General features: G+C 44.0%; 1 protein-coding gene across 1 annotated transcript in view; it reads left to right on the forward strand.

The window, feature by feature from the left end:
• LOC144720763 (guanylate cyclase 2G-like) overlaps positions 1-9,385 on the forward strand; it is a 33,783-nt gene extending 24,398 nt beyond the window's left edge. Inside the window, exons 17-22 of the mRNA XM_078597788.1 lie at positions 1,904-2,096; positions 2,695-2,869; positions 3,484-3,582; positions 6,124-6,215; positions 7,679-7,798; positions 8,669-9,385. Coding sequence (XP_078453914.1) covers positions 1,904-2,096; positions 2,695-2,869; positions 3,484-3,582; positions 6,124-6,215; positions 7,679-7,798; positions 8,669-8,830 — 841 coding nt within the window. The 3' untranslated portion in view covers positions 8,831-9,385. The remainder of the gene's footprint in view (positions 1-1,903; positions 2,097-2,694; positions 2,870-3,483; positions 3,583-6,123; positions 6,216-7,678; positions 7,799-8,668) is intronic.
• The last annotated feature ends 7,201 nt before the right edge of the window (positions 9,386-16,586 follow it).

A 16,586-nucleotide genomic window follows, 5' to 3' on the forward strand; every position in this document is an offset into this window, starting at 1 on the left:
TTGGAGGGACGCAACTGGGAAACACGACAGAAGAAGTCGATCTCGGCCAGTTAGTTATGGTGGATCAGGATCTAAATGGTGAAACCAAGAAGCAAGTTAGAGCAGGTTGAACTCCTTTTGGAAAATGGAATTTGAGCGGGAAAAGTGACCGAACAGTTTGCCTGAAGAAGAACGTTTGTTTACAATTAGTTCACATTTCCTACGATGATATAGAGGGATTGGAAACTGACAAATAATCTTTAATGCAATCTCAAAAAGTACATCCAGAAGCATCCTGCGAACTTTAGTGAGAGAGAGAGAGTAAGAGGAATGCATGCATCAGAGGACAAAATAAAATACAGATCACATAGCTGGGGCTGGACACGTCGCTAGAATGGTTGACATGTCACTACAATGGTTGATGGGAGTGTCGAGATTAACTCACGTGTGGGAGTGAGATGAGTTGTGGCAATGGCATTGGGAGGCCTTCGTCCAGCGGTGAATAGAATACGGCTGATGACAATGAAAAAGGAGTACGGTAGATTTTAGCTGTCGCGAACTTTCATAAACAAAAAAAAAATGCTTAACATTTTGAGACGTGTAAAAAAACTATAACTGGCAGTCTTAAAACAGCGCCAAATTCAATTGGTTATCGGCAACACTTACCATTTTATGAGACGCAGTGTATATTTACAAAGCGTTTGAGCAGAAAGCTTTTGGGAGTCTGTTAAAGATAAAATCAACCTTCTCAAACCGAACGCCAAATATCTCACATTTACATATGGTGGCTGGACAATATGCCAGTAATACTTCAGTTTGTTTTTCATGTAACGTTTTGTAGGTTACTGTCAGACATGCACATTTTCAGTGGAAGGTGGCTGAGCACACTTGCGTGTAAATGTACATATTTTGTGAAATTGCTTTTCACACTTTTCAAGTCTCACAGTGCTGGCATCTGTTTCCCATTATTCACTCAGCATAGGTGGCATCCTTGCTTTGTGGGGGTAGGGAAATAAGGGTTATGTTACCCCCCCCGCCCCACCCTCCGCTTGGCTATAGTCTGTTAAAATAAAAGGTATTGTATATTAAATAATAATATAACCCGTTCTCAGTCCACTGCTGGATGAAGGGTTTTTTGTATTGTTTGTTCTTGGAACTTTCTCAGCGGCCCCTACTGCACATCTGTGAAAAAGGGCTTCATAGCTCATCGGATGCCTCAAGCCTAAATATTTGGATTCTAATCTCCACATAGCGTGCTGGTCACTGGGGTTTTTGTTCTATACATCACTGCGCTGCTGGCCGGTGCAAGTTAGTGAAGGGACAGCACAGAGCTAGTTCAGGTATCACTCACTGCTGTAGTTAGCCGTGGCTGTCACTCAAATTCAGGTTCATAGCGCAGTGTACCAACCACCGTGTCACCGCTACACCGCTTACTGTGCATTATTTAGGTAACAAATGGCATTGCTCAGTGGACGGATGCTGCAGCTAAGTGCGTTGGATAAAAAAAAACCCAGCAGGGTAATCAGAGCCGGGGATGCAAACCCTTGCCTTCTGTTTGCTGAAGGACGCTGCCTCGTGTTCTGGTCCCTGCGTCTACAACATCTCCACACAAACGGTGGTTATTTTTCCCCAACTTAAGATCTACTGGGAAACATACGGGATCGCCTCAGCCCTAGGCCTGCTGTCCTAATGACCTCCTTTCCCCATCTGCCAAGGGGTCACTTAGACCCCTCGTAAAGTATACAACATCACACGGCAAGATAGCGAGAGGTGACGGCAATTTGGGAAAACCTTCATCGAGCGCTGGATTGACTATGACTCATGACGATGACTTACGGCGACGACGACGATGACGACGTAAGTGGTAAGCAGGTTGGCGCTGCCCATGGCTCACAGTGTTGTGGGGTCCCTCCCTTTGCGCCAGTGTTGTTGTGGAACAGCTGAAGGCCGGCAAGACCGTGCAGCCCGAGCACTTTGAACAGGTGACCATATTCTTCTGCGACATCGTGGGCTTCACGGCCATGAGCGCCATCAGCAGCCCACTGGAGGTCATCACCCTCCTCAACGACCTCTACAACCTCCTCGATGACATCATCAGGGAATACGATGTCTACAAGGTCTCCTTCATTGTCCGGGAATCATTATAACAGACACACACACACACACACAAAGATCTCCCATATAAGCTTTGCAGACTGTGAAAAGCACGTGCTGCTGAAGAAGAACTGTCAAGGTTGAGATGGCACGCGAGGGTGTGCCAGCACCATCCCCACCCACCCTCATTTCCCCAGTGCTAATGTTTACACACTACACTCATTTTTAGACCGAGTAAACTTAGGGGAGACCCCGGACCGCTTCTGATATCACTCGCCACGAAGTGTCAGCGTTGGCCAGGAACAAGGTCTCCTCAGACTCCCACTAAGTATTGTGGGTGGACATATTATTACTATTGATACAAAAGGGACAATAACGCCCTTTGTTCGGCCAAGGATAGGACCCCTGAATCACAAGGCTCTTTTTCGTGAAGGTCCTACAGCGTGGAATATTTGACCAATCGTTTGTGAAGTGAGGCCATTGCTGCACTCTAAACCTCTTGGCCACCGCACAACCCCTCCGCCTAAAACGCAGTCAAAACATGTTGCGCTGCCCTCCCGCTCATCGGGCACCGGCCGGTGAACCGACCTCAATCGGATTTTCTCCCCCCCACCACCGCAGGTGGAGACCATCGGGGACGCGTACATGGTGGCGAGCGGCCTCCCTGTGCGCAACGGCGTGCGGCACGTGGAGGAGATCTCCATCATGTCCCTGCACTTTCTGAGCTCCATCATAAACTTCCGCATCCGCCACCTTCCCAAGGAACAGCTCAAAATTCGCATCGGCGTCAACAGCGGTAATTGAGCTGATTATAGCAAGGAGGAGGAGAAGGAGGCAATGGTAATGCCCGGCCTCCCATTAGCAGTCACGAGTCACCTTTGCTGACCAACTCTCCGATTTGTTTTCGGGTTGTGTCGCATGTTGTCCGGCATTACGTCTGACGAAGGAACATACAGTGCAACTTGAAAGCTCACCCCAGAGAGACGGCACTATGGGTAATGAGAATGAGTCTCCATTGAGGTCCATCCCAAGAGCATGAGCCAGTGGCGTAACATGGTTGGCATGGGCCCTGGTGAAATTAATGAAACAGGGCCCTCCCCCCCGTTTGCCTGAGCTCCTGTTCGTAGCTCAGCACCCGGGCCCCCTTCGACTTGTGGGTCTCAGTGCAGTTGCACTTCCTGCACACTTGATAGCTACACCACTCACTAATTGGGACCAATATAGGAGTGTTAAGAGTGGATGCAATGATGCATCCTCACTGGCTTTAGCATGCATTGTAACTTATCGCACCTGGGACAAAACAACTTCCCATCACTTCAACAAAATGTGGGATTTCCCACGGCGGATAGTGTGCCGCGAAGTGCTAAACTTGAGTGCGATGTGTGTACCTTGTCGTTTTAATGCCGTCAGGTTCGGTGGTGGCAGGAGTGGTGGGGAACACCATGCCCAGGTACTGCCTCTTCGGAGACACCGTCAACGTGGCCTCACGCATGGAGAGCACCGGTTACCGTGAGCAGAGCACAACCAATGTCGTAGCAGCCGTTTCCATTCGTCAACATTTACACCGTTTAGATTTTCCCATGTCGCATAATTTACAGAATCACCGCGGCGATACGGTGAACCGTCGTGATTCAGGGTCACGATTCAATTCAACATTCTTGTTTAACACAGGCGTGAATGGTAACGCCTCTACTGGCTGCAGGGGTGACAAAAAACCCATTAAATGCAGCAAATAAAAAGTCGAAATACGTCAGGTCTTTTGCATGCATTTCGATGCACGTATTGATCGTAAGCATAAGAAGCAATTATAATTTATACATCGATGCATTATTTGTGAGATCATTAATATTTTTTTTGTCATTGAAATTAAGTGATCCTTGAATGACTTCAGGCCAGATAATATTTATAGGAAAATATAAATTATTAACAAGTGGGTTTATTCGTAACAATTGTTTATGCCGATAGGTCGAGTGGCAGGTGGTCAAATTCTATCATCTCAAAATTGCAAGGTCTATAACTGTGAAATACAACAGATACATAACTCACCTTTGTGTTAGGGTTACGTACAATCACTGCAAGTCACTGACAAAATGGAATAATTTAACAATGTAAATTTCACACAAAATATCACATTTATTTTACACGGACACGCAAAAAAACAATTTTATTTCAAGAGAGTAATTAAAAGTGCATCTGGGTGGTTTGTGCATCCCCTCAGTCAGACAACCGTGTTGGCATCTCTGAGCCTCCGGTTCAAATTCAACTTTAATTAATTTCCACTTTGATGCTTTGGTAAAGAATCTCTTGCAGCCAGGTCCGACGATAATTTGCAGCACAAAGAAAGCATTGACCGAACTGCAGCATCAATTCTCAACTTGGCAGTGTGCGTGCACTTCGTGGCTGGGCTGCTTGAGTGTTCATGGCTCCATGACATTAGTGGCTGCATTCTTGCAGCAGGCACTCGCTGTTGAGCATTTTTTAGGCCCTCTCAGAGCTGCGGGGAAAACAATATATGTGTGTGCTAACTTCACAGAGCTCTGTGAACAATGTAAACGGCACTCGTATGAAGCCTCCCGAGGAATATCGAGTGAGAAAAATATCCTCCAGACTTCTTTGTAAACGCAGCTTTTCACAGACACAATATACCCATGTTAATAAGGTACGGTTTTAGACTCACACAGACGTTGGTGGTGGAGAGGGTTGGTGGATCACGCAAATGCTGTGAAACTCCCTTCCTTTGGGCATCTACAGAGCTGCCATGCCCTGGCTTTCCAGGAGAAGGCGGTACAGGGAAATGTTGACTTAACTCCATCTGCTCCATCTGTGCGGGATAGAGTGTTGTCCCTTCAACATGTATGTGTTTACCCTTGGGTGCTCCAGTTTCCCCCCACATGTAAAAAACACGAATTAATTGGCTGAACACATCTTAATATATAGAGGACTGCAGAGCCTGGGCAAATGTTTTTTGCCGGCTCACTGCCACCTTTCCACTCGTCTGTGGTTCCTCCGCGCGCCTATGAGTTGATCTCTGTCTTCCAGAGTGAGCAAACACCGTACATAAGTTAACATTCTAATAGAAGCCACTGCTGTCTTCATGAATAGCTCTTGGGTTTGATGGTAAATGTTTATAATAAAGTGTTTGTTACTCTAATGAAGTAATTAATTTACGGTACATTGACAAGGCAATGGAGAAGTCCTGCTCTCCATTGCATATTATGTGTCCTCCTTGTCACAGCCCTGTAATTACGGAACCCTGACTTGGAATCACCAGAAACAGAGCCTTGATTGTAGGAATTAAGCCGAGGCACTCGGGAAGTTAGTAATTAATAGAGCCGAGGGTCCGTGAAGCCAATTTTGTAACATAACCCTGATGAGGCAAATGAACATGGAGCAAGCTAAAGCCACACACTAAAATCTGACTTTATAACAGTATGCATTACAGCCAACACAAACATTTTTGAACATTTTTGTCCTGGGCTACATAAAATACCCCCCCCCCCATTATGAATGGAAAGACAAGTGCGGGCAGCACACACGTATACGTATACCGTATGTATATTTGTGAACCGTGCTTTGTACTCGGTCTGGAATTGCAATTAAGTTTTGCTCCTTTAACTCCAAATTCCTTGTTTATAAGTTCGTGCTGACTGGATAGGAATGTGAGAAAATAGAGGAACACTTTACATTGGGCTGATTATTTTGCCGTTGAAATGTAAACACAAACCCTGATACCTATTAGCATTCGCCTTAGATGAGAAGAGGCAGTGAGCCCAGTGAGGGATTTACAAAATATGCGCACGCTTTATGGAAATTGTTTTTTTAACACCGCAACGTGCCCCAAATAAGACATTGGTGTACCGATGTATGCCAAGTGGCTTATTAGAAAACAAAAAACTATTTTTATTTTTTGTTGTGATTCATTCTTTTTTATTTTAAACAGGGCGGTTTGGCGGGGGGGAAAAAACATTAGCGGAGACACATTGAAGTATGTGCGCACACAGTTCACAGATGGTACGCTAACTCTTATTTGTCCTTTAAACACTGTGACAGCTCTGCGCATCCACGTTTCTGAATCAACCGCGGTTCTCTTGAAATCGATTGGAGGTTACGAACTGGTTGAGAGGGGAGCAATCCAACTGAAGGTATGTGCATGGATGTGGATATTGCCTAACGTTCGTTTCTCAGAAAGTTGTATGGCCTCAAGAGTAAAATGGGGCCACTAAATTACCACTTAAAATGTGGCCACTGCGTTTTTTCTAAGGCCATAAGGCTGCCTAAGTTAAAAACACACATTTATCATTGATTTATCAGCTATAAATGTCAACATCCAGTGGTATTCCATAAAGTTTTCTATAGGTCCATTACTCTCACTAAGAAATTATAGCAATGGTGATGCCCGTAAAAAAAGTGGGTCGTGCTCGAAGAACATGCGGCCTCGGTGGTTGATGGTGATAAAACAAAGTCTTGGGAAACCCACACCCGCTGAATCTGAAAGCATGCATTTCCTTCTCGAGACATAACTTGTCTCCGACTATTTTCCAAACTTTCTCAAAGGGCCAGATGAACTGGGAAGATGAGGTAGACTGGAGATTGAACAGATCAGGGTTCACATTGCTGTTCATTGAATTTCATATTGCCTGGTATGGCTTACAGCTGAACAAAAATGCAGGTTGCTAATGTAATATAACGTGCAAGAATCTGGCAAGACAAGAAACCCCTTGTGTAAATAATACTTCTCTGCACATGTTTAAAAATAAAGAAATATGTATCTTGATCGCCACCCTTAGATTAGAATTCCCTGGCGATACAAAAGTTCATGACGTGCACGGACAATGCTATGCTATAAACACACCATGCAAGCAAGCCGTGGTCTCTCCTGCCTGGGTGGTCCAATGTTTTCATGGAGCGTGAGCCAGATATTATAAGAGCATACTTCCCTTGCAGAGTGAATGCGCTTAATCTGGGGCAACCAGGCATCACATCTGATTTGGGTTTTCAATAAGCAAAACGATGCACACAAACCTTTCATACACCTCAACCTAAGAGCACTCATTCACCCAGTGTAATGGAGCTTGCTGTGAGTGACCATTGTTAAAAGATGCCCTGTGCATATCAGTGTATTTCCTTGAGATCATTTTGCTTTGATCGCTTGTTCAAGTGATCGTATTAGCTTCGAGAAATCAGATACTTTAAACATTATCACTTGTTTTAATCCCCTTTGTAGTAGTATTATTATTACATACGCACACGCACGGATGCACTACATACACGCATCTATTTGATATTGAAAAAGGGTTGAAAACAGAAGAGTTACAAATTCCTTACCGTAAAGTATAAGCGTATTGCAAAGCCTCATTCTCTGCATTTTGGATTTAACATGTTATGAACACGTGTCAAATATTGAGCAATCTGAGAAAAAGTGTGATTGACCGCTGTCACAGCATTTATGAAAGGTATTTGCACACCATGCATATATTCCCTACCATAGGAATGTGGAATTTACATCGCAGAAACACCAGCAGCAATGACCACAACCTGAGTGCTCATTTTGCGCATCGACACACTTGTGATTAGTGTGCCATGCTCACCGTGTGGCGTGTCCCAGGGGAAAGGTAGCCAGCTGACGTACTGGCTGAACGGCAAGTTTGGGTTCCACATGCCTCTACCAGACTTTGACTACATGGATGAAATCATGAGGAGCAAGCTCAGCATTGACAGTAGCCAGGTACAGTGGGCATAATCCCAAGAATGACAGAGCATGAGTGATGGCTGTGTATTACATATAAATGGCATGGCCTTGTTATCATCAAGCGAGCAATCAGCCTGTTTTGCTTTCAAGCCTGCCGTCTTGGAATTTTTGCAATATTTTGCACGGGCGTGTTTAGTGTAGGTTGGTGTTGTGTGTAGCATCAACTAAAGTAATTCCGGATACTGTATAGTGTGTGCGTATGAATGCATGCATGCGTGTGTACCCTCGTGTTTGTATGCCAGGTGAGATGGTGTTCAAGCCCAAAACAGCTCTCCTGTAGAAATAGCAATGATTTTATTTCAGTATATTTTCGTACAGTTCTTGTAAAGTGGTAACTAAAATCGTCATGGACAGTACATTATTGAATGTCTGGGGGTGGGGGGGGGGGTAAAAAGAGCAGATAACAATCTCTCTGAAACCACGAAAATCCTAAATCCATTCGGAAAAGAAAATTATTGAAGATCTCGCAATGAACAACACGAGTGTGAAAGCGGCAAGAAAGGTGTTACTTGGGAAAGAGTAAATTATCATTGTTAGTATTTCTCGGTACAACCACTGTCTCTTATAGAACATCGCTAAATTGTCTTATAGTTCATGTTCATTCAGAATAGTTAATTTAATCTCATCATCGGTCAGTCATATTGAGGTTATTGTGGGTCGCCATAGCTGTAGCCATTGCCACACATGATGATTGTGTTCCAGTCCTGGTCGTCGTTGACTGAACAAAAGAAAACTTAATTGGACGAAATATTTTCATCGCCGATTTCGGTAACAAATTTGGCGACGGGAAACGCGGGCTCACGGCATTCCCCCCTCCCCCACCACCACCGTTGTGTGCCACCACAGATTGTGGAGTCTAAAGCCGAGGAAGCGGTACGGGAGCTGGAAAAATTCCAGCTGACGCAGAGAATGCGTCCACAGGGGAAGAGCGTGGAAGTGTGCACCACCGAAAATACCATTTCCTCCGCTGTGGCCACCACGGATCATGTGTGGGCAACAACCCAGTAGGGTGCTGTCAAGTCCGAACGGAATCAATACATTGTCAATGGGTCAGCTACCAATCGTCTTGTGTTGAGTGAGACTCATCACTGAACATTAGAACTCCTCTTATGCGTGGCCTTATTGCACCTGTGACTCCTGTTATCCGTGAGATCCCTAGGACCTGGGAAAACTCGTGTATTGTCCGTGCCTCGGTTGTTCCTGTTCGTCACAATCACCCTGGGTTTTTTTTTCCCCATCCTGCGTTGAGGAATGGATTCCTATTAGCCACACATTTTCATGGATAAGTGGAGCTCATCGGCAAATGAATGCTATTATCTGTGATTGTAAGTGGCTAAATTCACGGATAACATCGCGGATAACAGGATCCCACGATGTCCATTCCCTACATCACCGTGGATTAGCACGGTCGGCAACAAACGGTGCGAAAGAAGTTCAATAAACATATATACGTGAATAAGAGGAGTTCCACTGCATTGAATTCCTTAATCTCTGTGAAATAGTTAATTATATTAATGTGTTTTCATAATCCAGGAAAGCCTGTGTATCAAGACCTTTTCAGAAGGGGGCCTGCGTTTTGGGTATATGCTAATTCCTTTTTAGGGAATGTTTCGCATGTGGAAGCAAAAAGAGAATACAATTACTCTTACACCTAATTTTACAAATAAAATTGCCTCTTCACAGCGCTTCATCAACATCATTTGTATTTTAAGTGCATGTACACAGTAGATCCACACGACATCATCAACCCTTTGATTTACACGGGGGCCCCTACTTGGGACGACTGGAATTTTATTTTTTTGCACAGAAGAAGAGAGAGAGAGTAAACCGAATGGCGCAGGCAAAACGCACACGTGTAGAGGGAAACACAAACATGTCAGGCCAAAAAACGCACTCGCTGTGCTGCCTCGCGTGTAAAGCCCCCCTCCCCCCCCCCATTGCCCTCCATTCTGGTGTCACGCACACCCATCGTTGCCATCCTGTTGCATGATCCACCTATCCCACCTCCACGTCACTGAAATGACAGCCATATGCCACGGAACGTACCCTGAAATAACGTTTAATGCAATTGCCTTCGAATAAGCTTTATTATTGAAACGTAATGCATTCTATTTTATCACACGTCCAGCAGAGAGCATATACACCAAGTTACGTACTGTGCATGTCAAAGAATGGCTCCATCCACATGCAAAGTTCACACAGGCAAGAAGGTACACAGGTGTAAACATACACGAATATGCAAGCATGCATCTGCATCTCGATTTCTTAGATCGTTTCAAGCATCATAATAATACCATTGTGTTCTGATTCGAGACAGAAAATTTGACCGTGTCCAACAGAGTGCATATTCCGGTAGCTTTTTCAGTACCTTATTTCACAACTGACTGTGTCTGCATAAAGCATAAAGGCACGGACGATACAATTACTTAATCAATTTTGGATTCGTACAACATCTAAACAAATGCATCGCAAGATGCCGCACAAAAACAGTTGTTGCCAACTCCAGGCCCCAAAAGGTTGACGAGGAATTTTGGTGCAATAATTTCCGAGCATGACTGCACTTCGTATGCTGCCCATTCATTTTATTTATTTTAAGATATTGTACAGTTGTGTGTATGTTGACCATACCAAACCACCACCAGCATGACCATACGGATATCAGTTGAACGAGAAGTAAATGCTTACAGATTAATGCTGATAACAAATGAGCTGTCCTGTGTTGGTGCAACAAGACCCACTTCTAGCATCAGTTAAGACAACATTTTCCACGTACGTTGTGATATGTTTAATGTCCTAATATAAAAAAACGCATCGTTAGATGCCTGAATGTTGTGTACTGAGAGTGCATGGTTCCAGTCCACTGTAATTCATCACAACCACGTGTTTGGATTGAGGATCTGGGCCATGATCCCATTGTGAACCCATCCAAATGAATCCACGTTTTTACCTGGATATGATCTGGATTGGTCCTTCGATCGGATCCTGGATCAATTGGAACAGGATTTACATGTATTGCATAACAATACATGTTATAATATGTTCACAATTAAATAGCATACACAAAATTACGTGAAGTTATTTTGTTGCTGTCAATTACCAAACATTCCTTTATTTATAAAAACTAAAAAGTCTTGTAGAGTCTGAATACTTTTTTTCAAGAGAAAATTCTGCATTGGATTATTTGCCTATTACCATCAAAACGATGCATATTTTGCTTCACGTGGGAGGAGGAAACCGACCGTTCTCGAGGGGGATAACGCACGCAAGCTTTGAGAGGGAGGGCCCATTGGCAATTGTCTAGCTACCTCACAGCTGCGCCGGTTTATGGGTAAATTCACAAATCTCTACGCGATCGCTCCAGCAACCCACGTCTCCAAAGTTCTCACTTCGCAGTTGTGTAACTACAGCTCCATAATACAGCATTAAAATCTATTATATATCTTAATGTAGCAATATCTCTTGATTCTAACACTAAACAGTACAAATAACAAACGACTTGTGATTTGATCCGTGACTTTGGCAAACTGCTACAAATTGCAATGGTAAATACAGTACCGTCCATGGTTAACAAGAATCAACTTAGGGAAAGGAATAATTATTCCTGCAACCTTTTTTTTAACACTTTCCAGCTGAGGTTGAAAGCCTTCATGCAGCAGCTCTATGCATCTGTCTGCAATGAGGTGGGAGGGGGTATGATAACTTGCGTAAAGATACTTCAAACTCAACGAAACTTCAGTGTGAAGTTGTGCCGCTATTAGAGACGTACTAGCCCACACTCTCCGCTGCAGAGCTTCTATCAAATCTGCATTATATCTCTCTGTTAATACTTCCGAGGACAAACTCATATTGGAATGTGTTACACAATATCCATGAATATGTTTTGAATTTTACTACTTGTTTATTTCTAGATTAGGATGGGGTGCAATCGTGTCACATTCGGGCACAAGCTCTGCGGGTCTAATTCGCCAACTATTTTTATTTTTTGCGTGAGTAAATCAGGTCGATCCAATTACAAACCAAGCCAAAGGTGCATCTCTAGTAACCAGTGGAGCATTCCCAAAGGTAATTTGTAGCGATCCTATAGTTTTACCGATGTGGTACTTTAGTGACATTTCCTTCTCATCTGTTTGCCACTCAAAGTGTTTTATGTTATCAATGGATAAACACATGTAGCGATAATAATAACAATCAAATGAAATATGCTCATGGTTTATCTACATAAGCCAATCTATCTTCCACATTAGACCCTTTTTGGGGCCCTATTGACGCAATCGGCTTACAACGGTGAGGTCGCTGGGTGGCTCAAGAGGTCAGAGCACTAAGCTCACTCTGCTGAGATCCTGGGTTTGAATCCAGGCAGCGACTTGTGGTTAAACCGGATTCTCAAATGGGTTCTCAATGGTCTCAGCCCAGCCATCAATGACTTCACCAAACTACTCCCCCCCCCCCCATCACATAAAATGTGCTTGTGCACATAAATTTGGCTACATTCCAGCTCAGAGAAGATAGAATATCGGTTTTGACTGCCATGTGACAAATATTGCTCTCAGTGGCAGAGCGTGGGAAAAGCTGCTGCCCCTTCACAATCAAAAATAATTTCTACTCTGGTAACGCGCACAATATTCGCTCACAGACGTGAGGAATCTTAGACAAGCACGAAAGGCAACCAGGCGGTAATCCAGCGCCAAATCCCTCCCCCCTACCACGCTCTGCGGTCCTCTACATATAAAAGTGTTATCGATCAATCAATCATGAGTGTTTACATGTCCCCGGGGGAAAATGGAAGTACCCGGAGAAAACCCACCTGTGCAAAGGGGGGTAACATTCTATCCCGTACAGAACCAACAAATGCAGTCCACGTTCGATCTACCAGCTTCTTGCAAGGCAGGGTTATGGCCCCTGGACGCCCACTGGGTCAGAGTTTTGCAACATTTCTGTGATCCACCAACCTTCGCCTGCGCAGTGCTGAATAGCGGGGCATTCGCAACCACCGCCTCCACTACTGTGCGGGCTGCAGGGTCCCTTGAACGGATCTCAGTAGTTCTGCGATATCTACTTCCACGGGCTAGACACAAACACGAAGGAGTGTATGGCTCTGAGAGATCAGAAGAGATACTTGGTCTCATGACATGATGCCGATAGCCCAATGGGATGAAATTGGGGTATTTAAAAAAAGGTTCTCAAAATTATCCTTATCCATTTTAGGAGCGGCATTTCTTATTTATAATAACAGCATAGTTTGATTAAAGGCTTTTCCTCACTGAACAAGGTAAACATGTAAAGACATAGTGCAGATTGCTTTGCATGGGATTGAATTTATCTTGACACCATTTCTCTGTGTTGTGTTAACCTATTAATGATGCATGCGTCACTTATGCTTTACTTGCCTTATGATATCATTTCAAACTTGGACACATTAAAACAGCCAATGAAAATAAATGCTCAAGTGAGCAGTGATGGCCTGTGTCACCATTGAAGCATTGCATGACAGAACGATTTCTTGGTATTTGAAGTCAATTTATTTCGCACTTTTTTCATCTTTTACAACAACTTCAACGACGTAATGAAAAGAGACTTTGCAAGAATTAAACGGCACCTTTCAAAGGGCTCGCCGGGCTGGAATTCCAGGAACAACGTACTGCGTCGCGCATGAAGCTTGGGTCACTTTAAGTTCGGTGAGCACAACCGATGGTGCTTTCTGCATTCACGTAATGTATTACAGTTTAAATTTCGATTTAAAGCTTTCATGACTGCAGGGATTCATCTTCTTGGTTCTTTCGGTAAAGTCACGTAGAAGGGAAATAATAATAAATAATAATAATAAAACATAATAAAATAATTCTCACGACGTTTCGGCCACAACGCAAGCAGCCGTCCTCAGGTGAAGAATGAAACATCACCAAGCTTGGAGCGTATATTTAAGCTGGGTTGGAAGGGGAAGAAGAGCGCCTTGACAAAATAATTTGCATATCAAGAGGAATTTAGCATATTTATGGGGAATGCGTAGGAGGTGGGCGGGGGGTTTCACGTCGTGAGAATTATTTTATTATGTTTTATTTTTATTTTTTATTATTTCCCTTCTACGTGACTTTACCGAAAGAACCAAGAAGAAGTATTACAGTTTAACATTTATATATTCGGGTAGAATTTTTACTTGAAATTTCATTGGAAAATGTCCCTGCTAGTTTATCCGGGTCTAGACAGAGATCCACTGAAGTTGGCTGTTTTCGTGTTGTGATCAAATAAAAAAAACACATAACCAGCAACATTTTTCTTAATAATTTTCAGCATAAACAATGACACCGGCTCTCCCTTCGTTGGTTCGAAGAAAATAAAATTGGGTTCATTTTAATAAAGCGCATACATAATTCGCACATGTGTAATGTGTTGAATTTGGATCACTCTGAAGGTAAATATGACGAGGAAGTTTAAAGGGGAAGTCCAATGTTTTACTTGGAATGGTCTGGATTTATGAGGCTGTGGGAACAGCAAAAGGAAAGGCAATACAAAAAAACACACACAGCATTCCCAGCAGACATGGGAGTTGCCAGCCAGAGCAATCCGCTTGCACCTGGCGATAATCAGACCAGTGTTTTCGTGCGTGTAATTTCAGCGCGTCGAACTAACGAGGGATGGAATCCAAATATCAGCCCCGAGGGCTGCGCCAGTCCCGCAATGAGTATGGGCCGTTAGCAATCCCCAATCCAAGACGGTGCGACCTTCTCCATGAACATTGAGGCGCGGTTTAGTTCAGTGGAACTCGGATCGGTGACATTTTCGAATCAGCACAAACCAGTGCGGTGAGGCCGGCGGTTTTGGCTGGCCCGGCGTCTAGCCGTCGGCTTAAAATACTGGCGCGCTTCAAGGGGAGAGAATTGCATTCGAGAGGACGACGGGATTACTACGTAGCTCGTGCGCAGGTGCTAGATGGATTGTTTGTCACGGCGCAGGATCGTGAGAAAATTCCGACAGCGTGGGGGGAGGCCCTCGTCCAGCGGTGGATTGGTCATGGCTGACGATAATGTGATAGCAACGCTGCATGAGGTTATGAGAGCTCACCAGCTCTTTAGCAGGACTGCCCAACTTCGTGAGAAAGACTCCCTATAGAATCACCAGATTTTCGGTGGAATGTATTATCAAATCCCATGCAAAATAGTTCAATGCCACCGTTTGTTAGTTTAACCCCAAGTACAGTACAGTGTCATATTTGACGGAAGTCCACACTATGAAACCTACAAATGCAGACTATGGATCGTCGTAAGGGATGCTGGTAGATTAACACCACGTTACACCTTACACTAAACCCCGCATTAGCGGTTTCGTTGCAGGAAGTTAAGGGTTGGGATTTACAATTATCCATGGGCTCATAAACGTGCCTCCACCACGGACAATCCCATCACAATTGATATCCTTTTTCTAAGATAGAATTGTCTTAGAAAAAGGATATCTTCAAACAGACAAAAAACACACACTGCGCAGGTTTTGCAAGCATAGCTCGCTCTCTCCGCTGCGCTTTCCAGGAGTACCGCGTATTTTGAATACGGAATGATGTCTGATGTTTCACGCCACGTGATAAGAGCTTCTGCAGGAAATTAATTCCATTCCGAACAACATACAGTGGATCTCAAAAGCACATTAAACGGCAAAGAGAGAGAGAGAAAAAAAAACCCCGACATTTTACATACTGACAATACTGTACCATATCAGGGGCATTCTTAAAAAAAAAAGAATTTTTTTTTTTCCCACATTGAGATGGGAGTCAAGCTGGCAACCCGAATCAAACAAAGGTCACTTCAGCGAGTGGGCAAGAAATGTATATTGATGACAGGCTTGAGCGCACACATTAATGCACCTTTGGCTCTCTAGTTACAAGCCGCCGCAAGCTCAAGAGAGCACGGACGGCACAAGTTGCTGTGATACAGGGAGGGCAGGAACAGCCAGCAACACAATGGTGGCATATTGAGAGACACACTGCAATAATGGGCACGGAGGTAGGCCCAGGTCTGATTTCCTTGATATTTGTCAAAGGAATTAATTCACGTCGCAGCAGCGTCAGAAATACGACCCCCTAGATGTACAGCATCATTGTTATCATGGTGAGTCTGAAAGGTGTGTTTTGTCAAGTGCCTTAAAAGTCTGAGAACAAACCATAAAATCTCTGACCCAGGACTTATTGTGTTTTTGTAATTCCTTAAGCAAATTTTAAAGTGAGTTAAGCATCTGTTGAAGCTGTTTTAGCCTTTGCTTTACAACATATACATGAGTAAAGTAACATAATCATCAGCCATGATCAGTCCGCCGTTGAATGAAGGGCTCACCAAGACAATGACATATCTCATGGTTCTGTGATGTTAACATTACATCGAGCACCTGTGCAAGAGCGCTATTGTTAAAAGTGCCACAATGAACCAACATTGTTGAAGTGGACCTACCTGTGACCTTATAACCCCCGAGCACACCTGGTCTCATCAGACGTCAGAAGCGAAGCAGGATTGAGCCTGTAGAGTGCTTGGATGGGTAACCACCGTGCAGACAACAGGTGGTATAGGCTACTGTGGGGCTATGTGGGCAGTAGAGGGCAATACAGAAACATCCAACCTTGCTCTGTACTATGTTCCCATATCTATGCTCCCTGCCTTCATCAATCCACATTGACCAATTCATGTATGGTTAGAAAAAGAAAATTGACCCGAATGGCATGGAGAGGGTCCTCGTCCAGCAGTGGATTGACAAAAGGCCTGTGCACACATACTGTACATACATA

This window comes from Lampetra planeri, chromosome 9, assembly GCF_965212315.1.
Source record: "Lampetra planeri chromosome 9, kcLamPlan1.2.h2, whole genome shotgun sequence".
NCBI classification, from domain to species: domain Eukaryota; kingdom Metazoa; phylum Chordata; class Hyperoartia; order Petromyzontiformes; family Petromyzontidae; genus Lampetra; species Lampetra planeri.